This window comes from Cloeon dipterum, chromosome 2 (assembly GCF_949628265.1).
Source record: "Cloeon dipterum chromosome 2, ieCloDipt1.1, whole genome shotgun sequence".
Classification (NCBI taxonomy): Eukaryota; Metazoa; Arthropoda; class Insecta; order Ephemeroptera; family Baetidae; genus Cloeon; species Cloeon dipterum.
In genome coordinates, this window is record NC_088787.1 from 33,911,475 (window position 1) to 33,930,879 (window position 19,405).

Here is a 19,405-nt window from a genome sequence, read left to right on the forward strand (position 1 = left end):
TACTGCTCTGGGGACAAAGTAGGATTTTTGCTTTATCTGGCGAAAACGAGCTTTCGAGCGCCCGCATTGCATTTTCCACTCTCAGCCTGATAATCCCGTCGCACCACTTTGGGGGGAGGTTTGGGCCGTAAATCTGGCGGCGAGTCGCCTTTCCTGGAGTGACCCTTGCGTGCGGCACTCCTCTCGTCGCCGTATAATAGGCTTAATTCGCGAATTTCCCCCGAGGCCGGAAATGGAAATGCGAGACGCGCAGCTTTTGCACGTGGCAGCCGAGTTCCGCCCTGCTCTGCTCTCTCACTCTCTCACTCGCCGGATGACGCGTGAAAAATTATTCCGACCTGAGAGCACGCCCGCATTTTCGCATAATTTGCATGTAATTAGGGGCTGTAAATAAGGTTTTTGCCTCTGCCCGACTTTATTTATTAGCCGAGCTGCGCACAAAAGGCCGACGAGGTGAGTACTTTTGCTCCGGATTTGCCCTGTTTGAACACATTAAATGCAAGCAATGACGTCAAACACACAGAGATTTAATCTGCTTAAGATAGTAATTTGCATTTTAAATTTTTAACGTTTATTACTGTGTTAAACAGCAACTAATCTAAACATCCTGTTCTATAATTTCATTCAAGGAAATTCTGTGCTTATTTGAAGTTAAAAAATAAATAAATAAAAATGAAGCAAATAAGTAAAGCAGATTGTAACACAGAAAATTACTTCCTTTTTTAACTTACTAATTTGGGCATCATCTCACAAATTTTTTTATAAGTTTTACAAAAATATTAAATGAGGCACGAACCACTAATGATACTTTCATAACACAACTTATTTTTGCAAGGTTGGATTTGAACTTAATTTTTGTCACTTTGCATTGAAAATATTTTCTAATGCATGCAATGCTGGTGAGTAGTTTTAATATATCCCTTTCACTTAATTTACTCATCAGGGTGAAAGGGGGGATATTTTTTGAATAAATAAAATATTAGTTTTCTGTCTTGGAATGTTTAATTCAGAAGTTGTCAATAATATCTGGAAGTGACAAAGATACTAAGGTGGAAATCATATCTAGCGGAGTTTTTGGACAGCTCGCAAAGTACTGTCTGCATTCGTTTCCCGTCCGACCTAATTGTTCAGCCGCAAAATATTCCGCGTGCAATGGACCGTTTTCCACTGTGCTTGAAGGTCTGAAAATATGTTTCTTTATTAGGTATTGATTCACTTGAAAAACTAAACAGAAATTTGGACTGCAAAACGCGTGTCACACTTATTATTTTAATATGAAGTCATAGCGAAAAATTTCAATTCTTATTACGTGAGAATGGTGTGCGCGAGTTGTCCAACGAGGCCGTCGTGGTCCAGGGGCCACGCTGCCGCCTCGCAGATGCTGCGGAGAAGGCAAGCCCGGCCGGGCAGGTGGCCAACCTTCTCGAAGAGGCCCTCGACGGCTCGGTAGACGGAGGCCCGGGACGATCGCCGACGTTTATTTGTCTCGGACGCCTCAAATAGGGAATCCCACGGCTTGGTGTAGATGGCTTGCGAGTTGTAGGGCGGCATCTTGTAGTCGCTCTCCAGGAAGAAGCTCGCCGTGAGGCTGTAGGTCGGATCGTTCAGTGGCAGGTTCAACGATAGGTTTAACTGTGGGGACAAAAGCGATTACATTTATAGAGCACTAATGACATGAACTAACATACACGACACTTTTTTAATCAAAATCACATATTTTCAATGACAGTGAATGCAATTTAATTTTCTTATCAATACAAATAAAACGCTAGCCCATGACAAAAACAACGAATTTTAATAATACCTTAAAACTGCGTGAATTTACAAATTAATTAATTTTAACTGTTAAATCTATGTATACTCAACTTTAAGTTCAGAATGTTATTCTAAATGTATAAAATTTTAAATATAATTCAAACAAAACCTAAATAAATTGTTGTCTCTCTAATCCACCACATTTTTTAAATTTTAAATATTTTGCAAGAAATTTTACCTCCACTTCAGTGCCATCTTGGGAAAGCAACTGCCGCTTCAGTCTCTCGAGAGTATCGGGTGAGCTAACCTCGAAAAAAATGAATAAAAGAAGCAGGAAAACCTTTTCCAATTGAAAATGCAGCATCTTCAAAAGCGGAAACACTTTTCCTTGAGGATAGAACACAACTGCCGCTGACACTCCAATGAAAAAGTTTTACCTTTCAATTATCGAGGCACTAATAGTGCCAAAGAAGAGCCAATTAACTAACTCGTGAGCTACTGGTATATTCTCTCCAATCTATTATTATATTTGACGTGTTAAAATAAACTAGTGGTGAGGAAGAACAGAATTTTAAGCACCTCGTCAATCTCAAACAAATAAAAGTAAAGTTTAACAGATGAAAATTAAAATCTTAGATTTATATTGTCAGGTGAAACCCTGACATATATCCATCAAGTGAGAAAGAGTTGTGATCGATTGTAATATTATATAAAATTGATCAAATTACATAAATATGTCAACGGTCTGTATGAAAGCATTTGGAAAAGACCACACTTCTGGTAAACATGTTTCAATAAGAACTTCCATCCAAAGGGAACAAAGCCCGAGCAAGCCCTGTGTTAAGATTTTCACGCCCATGTGTTTGTGCTTTTTTGTATATTTCACATGATTTAGTATTAAATGAATAAAAGCTCAATCCGCAAAGTTTTTAAATTTATTTAACGCATATGGGAACTTCTAAGTCGCAGTTAAGAAAACTTATACAGAGAGTTTTTTGCGACACCTATTTTAATTTGGCTGTTTTAAATTGATGATTCGACGTATTCCAAAATCGCACCTGGACTCGTGGAATAAAAATTATTTTGAATTGAATTTACAAATTAATATTTTTAAAAACATACAGTTTTAAGTATAGAGCTTGTAAAAATATATTTAGTTTAAAACAAATATGAACCTTAACAAATTACCTAATGGTGGGCGTTTCTACTAAATTTAATTATATCGTTTATAGCACTGCGTTGTCACTCGACCGAGCATGATGGACACCCTCAAAGTCTCCGCGTGAAAGTTTTATAAAAAAAAAAAATGGTAAAAACCATTCTAAAATGACATTTTTATCAGGAAATTTCGATAATGAGAGAGTCATTGCCCATCGGAATCATGGTGAAATGTTCACATCTGATATTCTCAGATCTGCCGCCAAGAATGAACTTTCAGGGATCGAGAAATTACGCATCGCTCAACAAACACCCAAAATTTCATTGTAAAATTAAGTATTGCCTTTCTTTTGCAACAAGGAAGCATTTTTTGTTAAGCAGTGATTTGGACTCCTGACCTACCTCAAGTCTCTGGGAGCGGCCATGTTAAATAGCTTTAATAACTGTTGCGCTAAGAGCATGAATTTAATACTGATGTGACTGCGCAGCGTTTAATATATGTTGTAAGACACTCTGAATACGGATAACCCATAATTTAGATTTTTTTAGCTTAACAGAAATGACTTAACTCTATGCTTAATATTTGCTACTTACACCTCAGAGTACATACATAATTATTCGTGCAAGAAACAAGGACGCCATATTGAATGGTAAAAAAGATTTGATTAAATTTTTAGCTGTGCTCGCCTAAGTAATGATTTCTAAAAATGTCACCAGCTTCACTAGTAGAAACCATTAAAGGGATTAAACAAAATAAAATTTTGTTCGTCTGAGAGGAAGTAACATAATCACACAGTTAAAAATTAAACAATTTATTTCAAAAGAAGTCAACAATATCTGTAAGCGACAAAGACATGAGGGTTGAGACCATATCCAGTGGAGTTTTTGGACAGCTTGCAAAGTACTGGCTGCACTCGTTTCCTGTCCGACCCAATTGCTCAGCCGCTAAATAGTCCGCATGTAATAGGCCGTTCTCAACTGTGCTTGAAGGACTAAAATCAAAATTAAAAAAGAAAACTCAAAATTTTTAAACATTTTATACCTATAAATAAATCCTAGATTGCATTTGAGTGTTAAAAACAATAATTTGGTTTTTAACTCCTCGAATACAAAAGACTAAAAACCGTTACAATTTAATACGCTGTTTTTTTTGTATTTGTCATCATTTATTTGGTTCTGAAATTTTATCTCACTTCATATTCCTGATTAAAAAATGATAATTACGTGAGAATGGCGTGGGCAAGTTGTCCAACGAGGCCGTCGTGGTCCACGGGCCAGGCGGCCGCCTCGCAGATGCTGCGGAGGAGGCAGGCGCGGCCGGGCAGGCGGCCGACCCTCTCAAAAAGGCCCTCGACGGCCCGGTATACTGTGGCTCGCGAGGATCGCCTGCTGCTGGCCGCCCGTCGCTTGTTGTTGGCGGCCGCCTCGAACAGCGAGTCCCAGGGCTTGGAGTAGATGGCCTGCGAGTTGTAGGGTGGCAGGTCGTAGTTGCCCTCGAGGAAAAAGCCCATCGAGATGCTGTAGGTCGGGTCATTCAGTGGCAGCGTCATCACCAGGTTTAACTTTTGAAGGGAAAAGAATGCACAGTTTACGGCCGAAAGTGCCAACCGCACGTGTCATATTACAACACACAGTTTTATTTAAGACATTTCAGTTCAGTTGGTTTATTCAGCAGATTTAGTTTTAAGAAAAGATTAACGAGCTCAAAATATTGGATTTGCAGATGTTATTTAATTTGGCTTTGGTATATTGCAATAGTTGCTTTTTTTCAGCAGAATTGACAGCAATAGCACATTTATAATATGTTAAATTGAACTCGTCATCTGTACCTACCCGTCGAATATATTTTACGGTTTAATTTTAGTTCTACGTCTACTTTAGTTTTGATTTTAGCGAGTTTACCAAGAGTGTTACCTCCACTTCAGTGCCACTTTTATAAAGCAACTGCCGCTTCAGTCTCTCGAGTGGATCAGGGGAAGAAACTTTAGCTGAAATAAATATAAAAAGCAAGATAACCATTCCGAAATTCGGACGCGGCATCGTGCGGAGTGGCTGAAACACTTTTACTTGTGGATGCTGTGCAACTACTGTCGACCGTCGAGTGAAACAGAGTTACATTTTCCAATTAACATCACTCAAGGTGTCAAAGAGGAGCTCATTGACCTTATGCAAAGCAACAGCAAAAACAGCTCATACGTTTCTGGTATTCATAGATCGATCTAATGTGAAGGCGAATTTTTTTTAAAATAACTTTCAACGCATAAAATTTTGTTTTGTAAAATCCCAATGTATTATTTAAAATTGATTTGCAAGCTTTAAAATAATTTATATTTGAAATTTATATAAATTAATTTTAGATTTCAGATTAAAAGATTAGTTTTATTTATGTCTAATTCGTTTTGTTGGATAAAATTTGAAATATTTGAGTAAAATTATATTTAATTGTTTTTACAATAATTCTAAGTATTTATTTATTATAAAATGAGCAGCGATATATCATTTTTTAAATATTTTAATAGATACATGTACATTAGTTTTGTAAACGTGTAACGTGTATTTTCATTTGAACAGATAAAACAAAGAAAAAATGATTATTCCTCAATATATCTCAACCAGACTCAGACTGGATGTAGTTTGAAAATAGCAAACGTGAAGTATTGGACAGAGGTTCGAGGAAAAAACGGACGGAAGATTTTCTGATTACAAGTATTGCGACACAAGTCAACATTTAACACAGATTCCCTGCATCCTTCGTGTATTTCTTTAGTCCATGCTAATAATAATCTAATCACCTTTTTTTTAAAAAAAATAAAAAATGTTTACGTGTATTAAAAATGACCAAAAACTTTCCATTTTTTACCAGAGAGTCAGGGATAGTGTTGAGAACGAGAGGAGACCAAAAAGAAATGTTTAATAAGAGGCAAACAGTAAACAACGACGGTTACAACACGCTATCCGAGGGTGGTGAAAGCCTGGAGCACCCCTGTGGGGCAGGCGGTGCCAAATTTTCGGCTGCAGTCGCGGCGACGCGAGCCCCAGCGTTCGGCGCGCACATAGGCGCGGTGCCAGCCCTCGGTGCGGTTGTCGCTGCTGCTCGATGGACTGAAAAAACGGCACGAAATGCAATCAAAACCGAAATACGAGTTATGGCTGCTGGCGGAAAGGGCCGAGGGAGAGTGCACTCTCGTGGACACACTTCCCGTCGAAAGGGTCAGTGCGGTGTTAAAGCAGCTTGTGCTGGCGCCAAACGTTTACACTGGCACGCAATATTTGCAGATCCATGCGCCATAATTTTACTTCCATTTCTTATATTTGGGAGGGGGGATTTTCATTGAATGAAATTTAGAAAAATAAAATATAAATCTTGGAATTCACTCTCGTCCGTTTATATTTTTCGAAAATTTGTCCACCATGATTCCTAATAATTTAATTTTGGTTTTAATAATTTTTAGCACAATAGCTAATCCTACAAAATTAAATCGTTCAAATTATTTGCGATTTTATTATAAATTAATCACATCTCCGCTTTGTTTCCCATGTAAAATAATTAATCAATTCGATAAATAATAGGAAAGAATAATTATTTCATGGATTTGTTCGTTGTAAAAAAATAAACAATTTTTGAGTTCACCTGAGTAAAATGTGAAGGGCAGCCCCTACGATGCCGTCGTGATCCACTGAGTGAGCGGCCGCCTCACAAACCGCCCTGAGCATGCACGGCCGACCTTGCAATCCAAATCGCTCCAGAACTCCCTCCAAAGACTCGTACAAGCCCCATCGGTCCAGGCTGGACGCATTTCTCGGCATTTCAGGGTAGAGAGGGTAGTTGCCGCGAAACATCAGTCCGTGGAAAATGGTCTCGTCGAACGGCACATTGATCAGCATGCCGACCTTCAAAAAATAAATTTTTACCATTTAATTTAAGAAGATTTTTGAATCATATGTCATACCCTGAACGTGGTTTTTGGCAAGAAGAGCAGGCTGAAGCTCCCAAACACGAGGTGAACTGCAAAACAAACAAAGCCTGTGGTGAGAAGGACGCGTTGCATGCGCATCTTTGACCGCACTCGCACTGCACTTCTCATTGCACTTGCAGTACAAAAAACAAACATAAACACAGCTTAATTCAATTTGCTCTTTGAGAAAAATAGCAATACACAGGAAGGAGAAAATTATTTTTATTTATTTTCCTGAAGCAAATGACTCAATTGTGTTGATTTTTAGAGTAATGAACGAAAAAAATGTTTGTTTCGAATGATAGAATTGTTCATTTGCCCTATTTGTTGGTGTTTCTGCCAGTCTATTTTCTTCCTCGTGATATATCGTTGTATATCATTTGTAGATGAAGAGACCGGAAATTAATGACGAAGAATAAAATGAAAAAATGGGCGACGACCCTTTCAAACAGTTCTTCAGACTCTAAAAACTTTAGAGGTTAATTTTATTGCACTCTACGTAGCAGATACGTAGCACTCGTGCAATTAACATTTCAACGATAATTTAAAAAGAAAAATACTTTATTAGAATCTCAGCGTTGGGAAACTGCATTCATGCATTCTAATCTTGCAGTGTAAATCACTGGCACGGAAGGCTGTATAAAAATTTAAAAGTCACAGCACATTCCTCTGCACTTTGCTGTTCATCGCCGCTGTGGTCGTATCAACAAATTCACGTCCTATTCATCTAGCTCTCAGTCTTTCCACATACTTTACGATGCGATGTACAAAACTGGCGCGGAGAAGAAAGCACACCCCAGATCGTCTGCTTTGATAAAGTGGCGCAGTAAATCACTCCAAGCGAACGTTCAAAAACTTGAGGAAATAAGAGGAAGCGGAAAAGGGATGTGAGAAATTGTGATTCGTTGCTTTGGCACACTAAATTTTCTATCGAGGTTTGAATGTGTTCTAACCCTGCGCCGTCCTAAATGGAAGATCACCTACAAAAATCAAAATAGAAAATTTTTAAGGGTTTTTAACAGTATGATGTTTTGTAAATGAACTGTTTATTTGTGAAACCTGTACTTTCTACAAAAAGCTTAGTTCATGTGAAATTTGTTTAGTTCATAAAATAAATTTTCCAGGCATTTTCCAGAATTTTGTCCTCAAAATTCAATTTAACATTCTCTTACAACCTACTACTCATTTTTCATTCAGAAACAAACAACATTTTCCAAAATCCCTGCAGTTAGTAAATTTATCCAAAGTTCAATTCATTTTGCACACAACCCTTCATCAAGGGTCGAGTCGCATCAGAATTTGCAGCTTAGTTAGACGACATGCAAACACACGAGCAGAGCCGCTGCGATTTATGCGCGTCATTCTGGCTGTTTGTCAAAAGGCGATTTCTCATCCGCCCTTCTCGAAGAGGTTTAATTTGACAAATGAAGCCGAGTGCCGTTACACGCGCGGGACAGCATCGGCCGGGAGCATCGGCCGTGCAGAGAAATAATGGCACCAGTCGAGTGGCTTATTTTCCGCGTCGGCACCTCTCGCGTGATGCTGCTGCTGGTAGGGCTGCTGCAACTCGTCGCGTTGTCCTGCGGGCTGTCATCGGACACCTTCTTCCTCGACGGGGAGGAACTGCACCTTCAGAGGGAAGACTCGCAGCTGCAAATGCTCGACCGGCACAAGAGGTACCTCATGAATCCAGTTGGCAGTCTTGTGCAAGTATGTAGCATTTTTATAAAGGAATTAATACAATAATTTTGATCGCTTAATTTGATTTACTGTTTAATTTAAAAATTTTCATAGATGAACGAATAAAATTTATAATCATATTAATTTCGTTAAAGTCTAACAGTTCTAAATAGTTAGTCAACTTTTTTAATTATCAGCTAGCATATCAGTTTCTATAAAATATTTTTTTAGCAATGAAAATAATGAAATTACAATATTTGGTTAACAGTTGAAATCATTACTCTTGTTACTATAGTATGGAAATACAAAAATACGTAGTAATTTCAAAAATTAGCATCAGCAACTCAAATAGATTTTAATTTAATTAAACAATAAAATCTTGTCAGTAATAATATTATTAATAAAGCAAACTTGCTTTAAGCCAGAATGTGCTATATTAGGTAGTTATTAAATTCTCTTGCTAAAATTGCTTTACTGTTTTGATTTGGAAAAATTGTCCTCCAATTTCATATATTTTTTGTTCCTTTGTAGTGCACGTTTTTGTACGCTCTCCCTTTCGAGCTGATGCGAAACAGAAACTTGGTGGTCGTGCTTGGAGGGCAAATTGCGTTTGACTTGCCCAACAACATCACCAAGCTCACTGTCCAGGACATCGCCAGACAAGAACTTGCCCAGCCGTCGATTTTGAGGTCCGCCGAATTAATACTGGACCAGTGAGTAGTTTTCCAAGAAAAAAAATCCCTCTAAAAAATTAAACCTGTAGAAAGGGTATCCCTGGCAGAAAATGTATGCTTCTGGCAATCTGTGAGCTCGCCAGAACGCCACTAGAAAGGGAGGCTGGCCTTCTGGAGGACATTCTCCACCTAGTCCTGACGTAAGACAATTTATTCTTAGCAAAAAAGAATTTTTTTTTCATTTTCAAACAGTCCTTCAGAGGGTTCGAACCCTGAAGACTGGGCGTCCCAGACGGAGCTGGATGAGTACCTGGAGGCCGAGTACACCGGCAGGGACGACCTGAAGGCGTGCAAGGAGGCGTACCCTGAGTGCTCCTTCTCGCTGCTGAGCGGCTTTACGAAGCTCATGTTCACTTGACTGCTGCCGATGATAAATAAAAGACTCTAATTTTGTATGCAAACAGTGTGTATTTTTCACGAGCCTGAATCAGTGCGTGAAATCATGTGGACGTTGAAGCTGCTGCTGCTGGCGTTGGTCGTGCCTCTCTCCACGCACGTAGCGGCAAATTTCACCCTTGCCAGACACCCCAGGTACCTCGTCTATCCCCCCAGAGGCGCCTATAAGGTATTAAATAGCTTTTTATTTATTTTTTGGACCAATAGAGTTAAACAGCTCAAAAATGAATGCCTAAATATAATTTCAAAATGTTTAAATAATAATTTTGGAGATAAACAGGGAGGCGATGAATGTATTTCACCGTCAAAATTAATTTTTTGCTGTTATAAAAAAATAATAAAATTGATTTTTCCAATCAATCGAATATTTTTGTGGCGATCAAAAACAAAAGAACATTTGTAATCGAAAGCATCGTCCTTCTTAACTCATTAAACATATGAAACGTTTTTCACAATTTTAATTTAAATCCTAATCATTTATAATTTAATTTTCTGAGCTTGTGGCCGGTTTGGCAATTCCGTGGATGTCACCACCGAAGCAGTACATCGCGTGGACCATCAACTTCCAGTTCCAGTACGCGCTGCCAATTGACATTAAACAGCTGCAATTGCCCAGGGTGCGACGTTCCCTGAGGGCAATCGACCGGCCTGCCTTTTACTCCGTGGTCGAAGATTACCTTGAAGGTCGTGGCCTGCCTGGAAGGTCGTGTTTGCAGCGTATGATCTGCGAGGCGAACAAACACCCAATCCACGAGGAGGACGGCGTCGTCGGAAAATTGCTCCAGATTGCGCTCACGTGAGGATTCATGAGGAATTCTGAAGAAATGGAGAGTGAATTTTTTTCTTTTGCAGACCGAGTCGTGGGTTCCTGGAGGAGGATCTTTCCAGCGACTACCACGAGGCTGAGGTCAAAGGGCAGAAGGGGGAAAATTGCGAGGAGACTGTTCCCAGATGCCCACTTGATATTCTAGGACTTGTGTCAGAGTACTACGATTGATGCCCAAGACTGTGAAGATTTTTAAATTGCCTGAACTATACACACTGTGAAACTGCTTCAGAATGTTGTAAATAAAAATTGAATAAAAATTAATTATTAAAAAGAAGATGTTGCCTAATTGTGCTTCCAATTGTTTTATGGAAAAAAATAATCATTTTGAAATATTTCGTATAGATGGCACAAGACAAAAAACTGATTTAATAATTTCCATCATGAAAATGTTTTAAAATTTTGTGAGTTTAGCCTCATTAAAACAAAATCGTTTCTATTTGTCACTCAACATAAAAAATCAGCTGTCAGAAAAAATAAAATGCAGCTTCCTCACCGGTGTGTAGCGAGCTGCATTTAATTTATCTTGAGAATTATGATATTCATGACTACCTCGTGTGCGTCTGGCTTCATTGGCATCTATGAAAAAAATCAGTCTACTACGTACGTCATTAAAAATCAAACCATTTAGAGAAGGTGACGCCACGTGGCGGTCGCGCTTCTCCTGTTATGCCAATGTTGGCCTTGACAGCTCGTCGCCACTTTAGCATAATTTATTTGCGGATCGTTAAGCAGGTGTGAAAATTGCCGATGACGCCGTGGGTGAGTGACTGATCTTCAAACAGGAGGCGGAGAGTGAAAAGTGGCCAAATATTTAGTGCCTGCTGCTTTTGCGCGTTCATTCACCTGCGAGAAATGTCTGACTCGAATCGGCTGCTTCTTTTGCTGGTGGTTGTGGCCTCGGTGGCCGCCTTGCAGCAGCAGCCGGCCGCCCCAAACGCCACCGCCGCCTCCAGACAAAAGAGATACGTCCTCTTTGGCAAGAATGCGCGAAGTGGAGTGAGTCTTTTTTAATAATTTTATTTCTAAATTTAATTCTCCTCTTAATTTTGCAAGATTCGAGTCAACTTCAAGCACAACCGCGTGTTGCCCATAACCACAATCCTGGCCTACTCGGACGGAATGCGTTTGACGTGGGATTTGCCGACCAAAGTGTCCGATTTCCGCCATAGGAGGGCTGTCCACAGAAGACACTTGCTTGAATTTGCGGAGACGCTGATCACTGGGTGAATTTTAAATAAATTAAAAATCTAATCAAATAAGTTTGGAAGAAATACAAACAGGAAAGAAACAAGTTTAACAAATGAATAGCAATAACTGAAAGATTTTTCGGGCTTGAGAATTTTTCTATTACTAAGGAAGAATGAGTAGCGGGGTTTCACAAGATTACTCTTATCACTCTATTAAATTGTACTTGGTAGTAATTCTTTCTTTACATAGGTCATAAAAATTTATAAAAGGGAATTGGTTTTGCAACGTTTGGTTTTGTTTTTAAAAGCTTGCTTTACATTGTGGGAACTTTTGTCACAGATTTCTTGTCTTCAGGCTGTGTACGACTCGACGATTCTTTGATTGCCGACGTTTCAGTGACCTGATCACTTTGTACATGTGCCTTTTTACTCTTTTTGATATATGTAAATGACATAGCAGAGAAATAAACTATTAAATAAAAAGTTTACTTTTAGCTGCCAATCCTGCTTTACAAATTAATTTATTAATCAAGATTTTTTCTCTGAATATTTAATGCCTTCATCCTAAGTTATAAATAATTTTCTTTCCCTCTAGAATGATTATTTATTTAATTTTTGACTGAATTATTCCTCAAAATGGCTGATTTTGTTGAACTCTTATAGGCAATATCACGCATTTGAAAAAAAAAGAGAAGGTGCCTTGGTCATTCTGTATAAATATACAGCATTTTGTGGTGGTGTTCCAGGCATGGCATGGACGGTGGCGCGTGCGTGATGCGAGCCCTGTGCGAGGCGGCCACTCTACCCTTTCCAGCGGCTGGACTGATAAGCAAAATCCTGCACAGAATATTTTTGTAAGCAGGCTATCCTTTCGTCGAGCGCGAGGTTATCAGAGATTTATTTCAGCGTTCCAGACCACGAAGTGCCGCATTTGGGACAATACGCTGACAGCTACAACACGAGTTGCGCTCCTCTCTTTGCTCCTCGTTGCCCCTTTTCTCTCTTTTCACACAGAATGAAATAATTTACTGTAATTTATTTTAAAATAAATAAACTAGAGGTTTTCAATTTATTCCTAATTAAAAATGATTTGATTTTATTAGTTAGGTTGCATCACATAAATATTTCATTTAAATATATTTTTGAGCGTCTACAAAGGCATCATGATGAATTTATAAATGATTAAAAATAGTTTGTCAGTATATATGTCCCTCTTCTCATACAATGTGGTTAATTAATTAAATTAATTAATATATTCGCAGATAAAATTAAGTTAACCTACACCAAACAAATTAAATGAAGAGTACTTGAAAAACTTATTGAAATTTTTCCATAAACATTTTCACTAAAGAACTACAACTAAATGAAAATAATTTTTCATCGTTTCTGTACAAACTTTTTAAAATAAAATCCAGCAGACAGACATCCACGTGCAGTCTGAAAAACAAAGCGTGGCGACACGGGGTGCAAATAAACGTTTGGCGTCAGCCGCTTAGCGTGCGATGGAGCGATTGGTGCGGCGAAGATGTCACTCACCTGCACCGGCCGCTAATTACCGCTCGGCAGTTGGCCGCTCACCTCTCGCCTCCACAACAGAATCCATTCATTGATGTGGGTGCTTTCGTGGCAAAATCTCGTCCTGTTTACCACTCATATTTCCCGCAGGAAGCTGCGAGCGGTATGGTGCTGGGCCGTCGTGCTGGGCCTCCTCTGGGCCCCGGTTACCTCCGACAAGCTCGCTGAGAAGACCCTGTCCCGCAAGAAGAGGTACCTCACCTTCCCCGAAGGCAGCGGACTCAGTGTGAGTTGTAGAATTGTAAATTGGTCGTTTTCAAAATTAATTACGCCAGGAATAAGTAATTCCTTTGTCATGAAACAGAAAAAAGCGACTTTTAATTAGTGTAAAAAGAAATTTCGCTGTATTCTGACTCTTAGATTTTGAAACCAGGAAAAAATTACAAAATCCTTTCTGAGCGCTATTTTAAATATTTATTTTTTAGAACCCAAGCTTGTCTTTAAAATTACTATTTTAGTTAGTTGTAATCAAATATTTTTCTCACCAAATAAATAAAATAAGCAATTTGTCAAGTTGGTGTACTGTTTGACGTGGGGCACGTACCTGGCGACGGACATTTTCACTTGGGGTGCCACCCTGGGCCTGGGATTTCCGCTGCCCACCGACACAAAGGCCTTCCTCAGCAAACTCGACTCTTTGGAGCTGCACCGGCGGGACCGACGACAGGTTTTCAGCAAAATCAGAATTCTGCTCGACGAAAGGGGCAGGGACGGCCGCTCGTGCGTCCTCAAAGCCCTCTGCGAGGCGACCAGTGGACTTCCCCAGGGCTCCTTCTTGGACGCCATCTTCAAGGCTATTTTCACGTAATTTGAATAGAAAAGAATTTTTATCTGATCTAATTTGTTGCTTCTCAGGTTTCCCAGGGCGGGTGATGAGGAAAAGGAGGACTGGGACCACGCGCACAAAGTTTCGCATAAAAACAGCACGTCGTGCAGCGATGCCTATCCAGACTGCGACGTTTCCTTCTTTAATCGAGACTTCGGAACCTGATATTGTGATATTACGATGCCATGAAAAACTAATTTATACTTGCTAATGTTTGTTACTTTTGTTGACCCTACGTCGGAAATAAAAATTCAAACTGCCTTAAAGTTGACGAACAAATATTTTATTTCTCTTAAATCTAAATTATTTGTAGGAAAAGTTGACACCTTCGTGACGTCAACCAATATTTAGACAGCGCAAACAGAGGGCCTCACAGCTCATTTTGTGGCGATGCGTCTCCAAGTGCTGACAGCTGCGTTCTTGCTGCTGATTGTGAGCGTCTCCTGCAACAGTAGGAAGAAGAGATACCTCATTTTTCCCACGAACAGCTTCATGACTGTGAGTGCATCAACCTAGAAAAACTCCAATTTTGTCTAGTCTCAGGGATCACCAATTTTGCAATGCGCAAAAATGTATTTAAGGTTTGCACAAAAGTCATCCAAATAAATTAGATTTTTTGCATTACTATTTTAATTTCCTGGATTAAGACTCCTAAAATAGGCCATATCTATTCTCGAAAATAGACAGAAAGTGTAAAAAACTCTATATAACAAGTTAAAAATCCATTATTTCACTTGAAATGATTTGCACTTTATTAAAATGGGCGTTTTTTGCGAACCCTGGTTCCATTCATAAAGCTCAGTTGAAAATATATCCCTTTTTTAAAATACTCTAACAATTTTCAGCTCTCTGGTTGTTTAGCCAAAGGCGGAATCATCCTTTCGCCGCCCGCATTTGTTTTCACTTTCGATTTCGACATTCTTTTCCAACTACCAAACACAACCCGCGTTTGGACCGACGTCGGGCCTTCGCCATTCAAGGTGCTGCGGAAGGAAAAAAGAGACATTTACAACGGTCTAGAAGACATGCTCCAGAGGTATTTTTAACCATTTTGATCCGCTAAATTGCATTTTGAAGAAATTACGCTGCTTAAAAGGCAGGGCTTCAACGGACGAGCTTGCGTGTTGCGGGCCATTTGCGAGGCGCGTCAGATTTTGGGCGAAGGCGGCACTCTGATGGAAGACGTCATGCACGCCATTTTCTCGTAAGTACGCACACATTACCACATTCTCTGCCTGGGCTTGCTAACCCGTTCTTCAGTCTGGAGGCAAAAGCAGGAGCAGGGTTTTCTGACGACGAAGAGAATGAAGTGGACCAGGAATTAAAAGATTACGACGACGCCCACGTGCTGGGCATCTCCAGGTTCGCCTGCCATCAGCTTTATTCTGAGTGCCCTTTTTCTCTACTGCATTACGCCCTTTGGTAAAAAGATTTGTGTGTGATAAAATAAATATTTCGAAAAATTTATATCAACGCATTTTATTTGTTTATCATTAAAATATAACATTGCCAATTTATAATATGAAGCAAATTATGAATGCACCATCGCCATCTAGTTCTGACTTGACATAAAATCCTATACTTAGTTTGCAATCCTAGCTGGATTGAAGTACAATTAGATTGAAATTTTCCATAATATATCTACATAATTTAATAAATCTCACATGATTTCCCATTTTAAATATCTTTTGCAATTTTAAGACTAAAATTTCTCACAAATAAGTTATAAAATACAAGCTTTTCTGAGATAAAATGCCTTTTGAACATAATCCAAGATTACAAGGCAAAAATTTAGTTTCAAAGGGATTTTGTATGATTAAATTAGATAATGCCAGTTTAATTAGCTCCAAAATAGTTTCTGGATCACCTTCGCCTCTTGCATTCGATAAGGTGCGAGCGTGTCGCTCAGCGTTAATTAAGCGTGAATTATCGCCTTCTCGGAGGTGAACACCCTTTCCGCCACGTTGTAAATTATCCGCTGAAGGTAAATATGCACGTATATTCGGTGTACTGACACAGAAGCGAGCAACATGACCAGGATGCTCCTGCTGCTCCTATTCTTGGCGTGTGCAGTCCGTGGAGATCGTGTTCTTTCCAGGCAGAGACGATACCTCACCTTTCCAGAAGGGAGTGCCGTCACAGTGAGTTTAAGAATTGTGAAAAAATTTTCCTTTACTTTTTCTATCAAAATTATCAATGAATTAAAATTGCATTTCATTCTTTTCTTAAAATATGAATTAGTTTCTGAATCTATTCTTCAAGAGGTGAGATTTAAAAAGTGAAAAATAGCTGCTTCCGATTGAAACAAAATTTTATTTGTCTATTAGCTATCTGTTTTTGTAAGCCAAAATTTATTTTTATTGTTGTGCAGTTGATTTACTTAAGGAAATCGGCACCATTTGTTTTTTTTTTTTTAATTTTGGATTTTTTAGTTTTTGGTGTGCTGCAACTCTGTCGGTCCATTCGCTGACGATCTCTACACTTTTGGACTGGATTTAGACATGTCGTGGGATTTACCAAACAACACCCGCTCCATTCAGCCGGTGTACCCGTCTCTCCACGACCTGAGACGAGAGCGCCGAGAAGTTTACTCCAGACTAGAGAGTCTGTTTGAAGCGTAATTTTTATCTTTAAAACTTTCTTAGTACACAATTTTAAATAATTCTATAACGTAGGGCCGGATTGGATGGCAGAATGTGCGTCCTTCGCTCCATGTGCGAGGTGAGCAGGAGACTGGGCGCCCTGGGAGAGCCAGGAGGACTCATCGAGGAACTCCTCAAACTGATCTTTACGTAAAGTATAGAATTTTATTTGTTTTCGTTGATGTTCATTATCGGTTTTGAGCAGATTGCCGCGGACTGGGGGAGATGAGGACGATCCACGCCACGGACACTACGTGGTGGCAAACAAGCTGGGCGAAGAGAGTAAATACGACTGCATGAGAATATTTCCTGGCTGCCCAATTAGCCTGATTGACTTGGTGCTTGGACCTGAATCATGATGCCAATGAGATTTTCCCTATTAATTAATTAAGTCCTCCATTTATTTTTCATAAAATAAATAAAAATTTTATATAGAGCTGATTTTTGTTGCACTTTAAATGATAATTGATAGATCTTTACCAATTAAAAAGATTCAAATACGCAGACTTACAAGTGGATATTGTGCTGCTAATTTGTGAAAAATCCTTTTTACCGTTATTTTATCTCCTTTTTTGGAAATCATATTCTATTCCGCCAGAAGGTAAATTAGTTTATTCTCTTGCCGAGCTATTTTTCTGATTTTATTTATATTATTAATTAGAGAAAAAGTCAACTAACACTTGGTTGAAGCATTTGTCAGATTTATTTTCTGTTCAAAGCTCGTCTCTACAAAATTTAACACAAAGCGTCATCAATTAAATAAAAAAAAAATATTATTTGTGAAACAAATATTTTTACTGTAAATAATAAAAGTAATATTTATAGTTTTCGGAATTTGTTTGCAATTTGGTAATTTTTCGGTGATTGAATATCATTTTTATCTGCAAGTTTCATAAAATTTGCTAGTTGATTAAATTTCCAACTATTAAATCTTTCGTGGTTTCATCTTTTCTAAAAAATCAACACACTTGAGAATGTTTCTCCCAATTATAGTTTTATTCTTCATCACAATAAAGTGCAGAACCATCATCTGTCAACTCTTTTCTTTATTATTAAGTAGAAAAAATAATTAGGAAATGTGTATAGTTTAAAAATAGATTTGATCAATAAAAAGGTTTTCCAAGAAAGTTAAAATTGGACTTTATTTCAAGGAAATTTAATTTAGTTGAAGTTAGCAATGAAGTGCGTATGTACATCCCTGAAATAAAGAAGCTCTCGTCCGCACTGAAGTGAAGATGACTTGATCGCAATGGGCGCTTGACTGGGAGGTTTTTCCTCGGTGCCACTCAATGCAAGCAGTGTAAGTGGCGCCGTTGAACGCTGGCGTGCCTTTTATTCTGCGCCACGGCTGCGGTGCTATCTCGAGAAGGTGTGGTTATGCAACTGGCACGTCTTGCTGACACAACAAAAAGCCTAATTTATCAAGCCAAGGGGCTCGGAAGGCGATACACAGCTGCCGCCGGCTTCCAATTATCTAAGCCTCTCCGTGTGCATGAGCTCGCTCGCGTGTGCAAGGCAAAAAGCGCGCGGCGGATGATGAGCGGCGGCAAAACTCGCACCCTCTACCCCCAATAACAAGCCAACTTCCTCCCTCCGCACGGCCTAATGATGATGAACATTTAATGAAGCAATGCCGAGCGATATGGAGAACTGAGCGGCATTAGTGCCGGCCGAAATATGCTCTTTCAAACGTCAAATGACTTTGAACATTATTTCTAGATTAAATACAACGGGCAAAATATAGAATATAAATATTTACAAACTTTGAAGAACTTCAAAAACGTCAATAGTAGAATTTAATGATAAACTAATTGATTTCATTTTGAAGCATTTGTGTTGCGAGTCTTTTTTAGCTTTTTGAGATTTACATAGAGAATTTGATAAATATTATTGTTAAATTAAATAAAACTAGAAAAAATGGATCCCCTAATTATGTTTAGATTCTGTTATGATTTTTTTAAGAAAATTCGTATCAATTTTATTTTTAATTTTTTTTTGTTTGTTGATAAGTTTTCAATTAGTTAAATTTATATATCATACCCGAGACAAAATTTTGAGTGTTTTTAAAAAAAATCCAATTTTAATTTTTTTTCATGGTAATTTAATTCAAATGCGTCAAATGACAATATTTACACGCACTGTACCAATGCAGAAAGGGTTGAAAATAAAATGCATAATAAAAACAAGTATTATATTTCTCAATATTAAATCCTCGCGTGTTGCTATATATTTTGTTCATGTTGACAAGGATTACTATCTCAGGTACTTGAAACAGATGACTGAAATTAGATTTTTGTACTTGATTCAAAATCTTGATATTTTGAAACCCTTGGCTCGACGTTTCGATATAAGGTGCCGACTACGACTGGAAGCTTTAGAGAAAATTTGGAGTACAACCCAGAGGGTTGGACCACAGCCTATGGATTTTAATTAATATCACAGCTTTAATTTTTAGCGGTCTCTCACCTTCACGCTGTGGTTCACGTCGATAATGGAGCAGTGAGCTAGGTTTCTGTCGCAATTATTGGGAACGACGAGGGTTTGTTTAAAACTTTTCCCTTCGCCAGGGTCGACTGAGCCCAGATCCACGCTCTCCAGGGTAATTTCTACGAGTTGCTCGCCGCAATTTGGAATGATAAACTTTTCAGTCTAGAAAATAATAATAAA

The 19,405-nt window shown here is 38.7% G+C and overlaps 9 protein-coding genes across 10 annotated transcripts; 6 read left to right on the forward strand and 3 right to left on the reverse strand.

Moving 5' to 3' along the window:
* Window positions 1-1,006: 1,006 nt before the first annotated feature.
* On the reverse strand, window positions 1,007-2,306 carry LOC135937867 (uncharacterized). The gene is made up of 3 exons (XM_065481171.1): window positions 1,994-2,306; window positions 1,310-1,632; window positions 1,007-1,181 (listed from the first exon to the last, which is right to left on the reverse strand). Exons 1-3 carry the CDS (start codon window positions 2,117-2,119, stop codon window positions 1,007-1,009), a joined length of 624 nt encoding a protein of 207 aa, XP_065337243.1. The 5' UTR covers window positions 2,120-2,306.
* A 1,402-nt stretch (window positions 2,307-3,708) lies between these two features.
* LOC135936868 (uncharacterized) lies at window positions 3,709-5,022 on the reverse strand. Of its 2 annotated transcripts, none has more exons than XM_065479856.1 (3): window positions 4,816-5,022; window positions 4,138-4,475; window positions 3,709-3,905 (listed from the first exon to the last, which is right to left on the reverse strand). In XM_065479856.1, exons 1-3 carry the CDS (start codon window positions 4,951-4,953, stop codon window positions 3,731-3,733), a joined length of 651 nt encoding a protein of 216 aa, XP_065335928.1. In that variant the 5' UTR covers window positions 4,954-5,022; the 3' UTR covers window positions 3,709-3,730. The 2 variants fall into 2 exon arrangements, with proteins under 2 accessions (XP_065335928.1, XP_065335929.1); XM_065479857.1 differs by having other exon boundaries at window positions 4,828-5,019.
* Window positions 5,023-5,747: 725 nt separating this feature from the next.
* Window positions 5,748-6,826, reverse strand: LOC135936874 (uncharacterized). The gene is made up of 2 exons (XM_065479862.1): window positions 6,545-6,826; window positions 5,748-6,015 (listed from the first exon to the last, which is right to left on the reverse strand). Exons 1-2 carry the CDS (start codon window positions 6,796-6,798, stop codon window positions 5,865-5,867), a joined length of 405 nt encoding a protein of 134 aa, XP_065335934.1. The 5' UTR covers window positions 6,799-6,826; the 3' UTR covers window positions 5,748-5,864.
* Window positions 6,827-8,284: 1,458 nt separating this feature from the next.
* Window positions 8,285-9,684, forward strand: LOC135936867 (uncharacterized). The gene is made up of 4 exons (XM_065479855.1): window positions 8,285-8,579; window positions 9,081-9,262; window positions 9,313-9,423; window positions 9,476-9,684. Exons 1-4 carry the CDS (start codon window positions 8,361-8,363, stop codon window positions 9,639-9,641), a joined length of 678 nt encoding a protein of 225 aa, XP_065335927.1. The 5' UTR covers window positions 8,285-8,360; the 3' UTR covers window positions 9,642-9,684.
* Window positions 9,685-9,688: 4 nt separating this feature from the next.
* On the forward strand, window positions 9,689-10,782 carry LOC135936869 (uncharacterized). The gene is made up of 3 exons (XM_065479858.1): window positions 9,689-9,848; window positions 10,177-10,475; window positions 10,532-10,782. The coding sequence occupies exons 1-3, from the start codon at window positions 9,726-9,728 to the stop codon at window positions 10,674-10,676; spliced, it is 567 nt and encodes a 188-aa protein (XP_065335930.1). The 5' UTR covers window positions 9,689-9,725; the 3' UTR covers window positions 10,677-10,782.
* Window positions 10,783-11,283: 501 nt separating this feature from the next.
* Window positions 11,284-12,773, forward strand: LOC135936873 (uncharacterized). Its single transcript, XM_065479861.1, has 4 exons — window positions 11,284-11,504; window positions 11,562-11,731; window positions 12,442-12,549; window positions 12,602-12,773. The coding sequence occupies exons 1-4, from the start codon at window positions 11,361-11,363 to the stop codon at window positions 12,717-12,719; spliced, it is 540 nt and encodes a 179-aa protein (XP_065335933.1). The 5' UTR covers window positions 11,284-11,360; the 3' UTR covers window positions 12,720-12,773.
* A 418-nt stretch (window positions 12,774-13,191) lies between these two features.
* On the forward strand, window positions 13,192-14,362 carry LOC135936872 (uncharacterized). Its single transcript, XM_065479860.1, has 4 exons — window positions 13,192-13,306; window positions 13,361-13,496; window positions 13,785-14,074; window positions 14,126-14,362. Coding segments are annotated over exons 1-4 (564 nt in total). The 5' UTR covers window positions 13,192-13,304; the 3' UTR covers window positions 14,262-14,362.
* A 98-nt stretch (window positions 14,363-14,460) lies between these two features.
* LOC135936870 (uncharacterized) lies at window positions 14,461-15,563 on the forward strand. Its single transcript, XM_065479859.1, has 4 exons — window positions 14,461-14,594; window positions 14,942-15,132; window positions 15,193-15,300; window positions 15,357-15,563. The coding sequence occupies exons 1-4, from the start codon at window positions 14,487-14,489 to the stop codon at window positions 15,520-15,522; spliced, it is 573 nt and encodes a 190-aa protein (XP_065335931.1). The 5' UTR covers window positions 14,461-14,486; the 3' UTR covers window positions 15,523-15,563.
* A 525-nt stretch (window positions 15,564-16,088) lies between these two features.
* Window positions 16,089-17,256, forward strand: LOC135935407 (uncharacterized). The gene is made up of 4 exons (XM_065477690.1): window positions 16,089-16,237; window positions 16,529-16,713; window positions 16,772-16,888; window positions 16,944-17,256. Exons 1-4 carry the CDS (start codon window positions 16,127-16,129, stop codon window positions 17,095-17,097), a joined length of 567 nt encoding a protein of 188 aa, XP_065333762.1. The 5' UTR covers window positions 16,089-16,126; the 3' UTR covers window positions 17,098-17,256.
* Window positions 17,257-19,405: the final 2,149 nt, after the last annotated feature.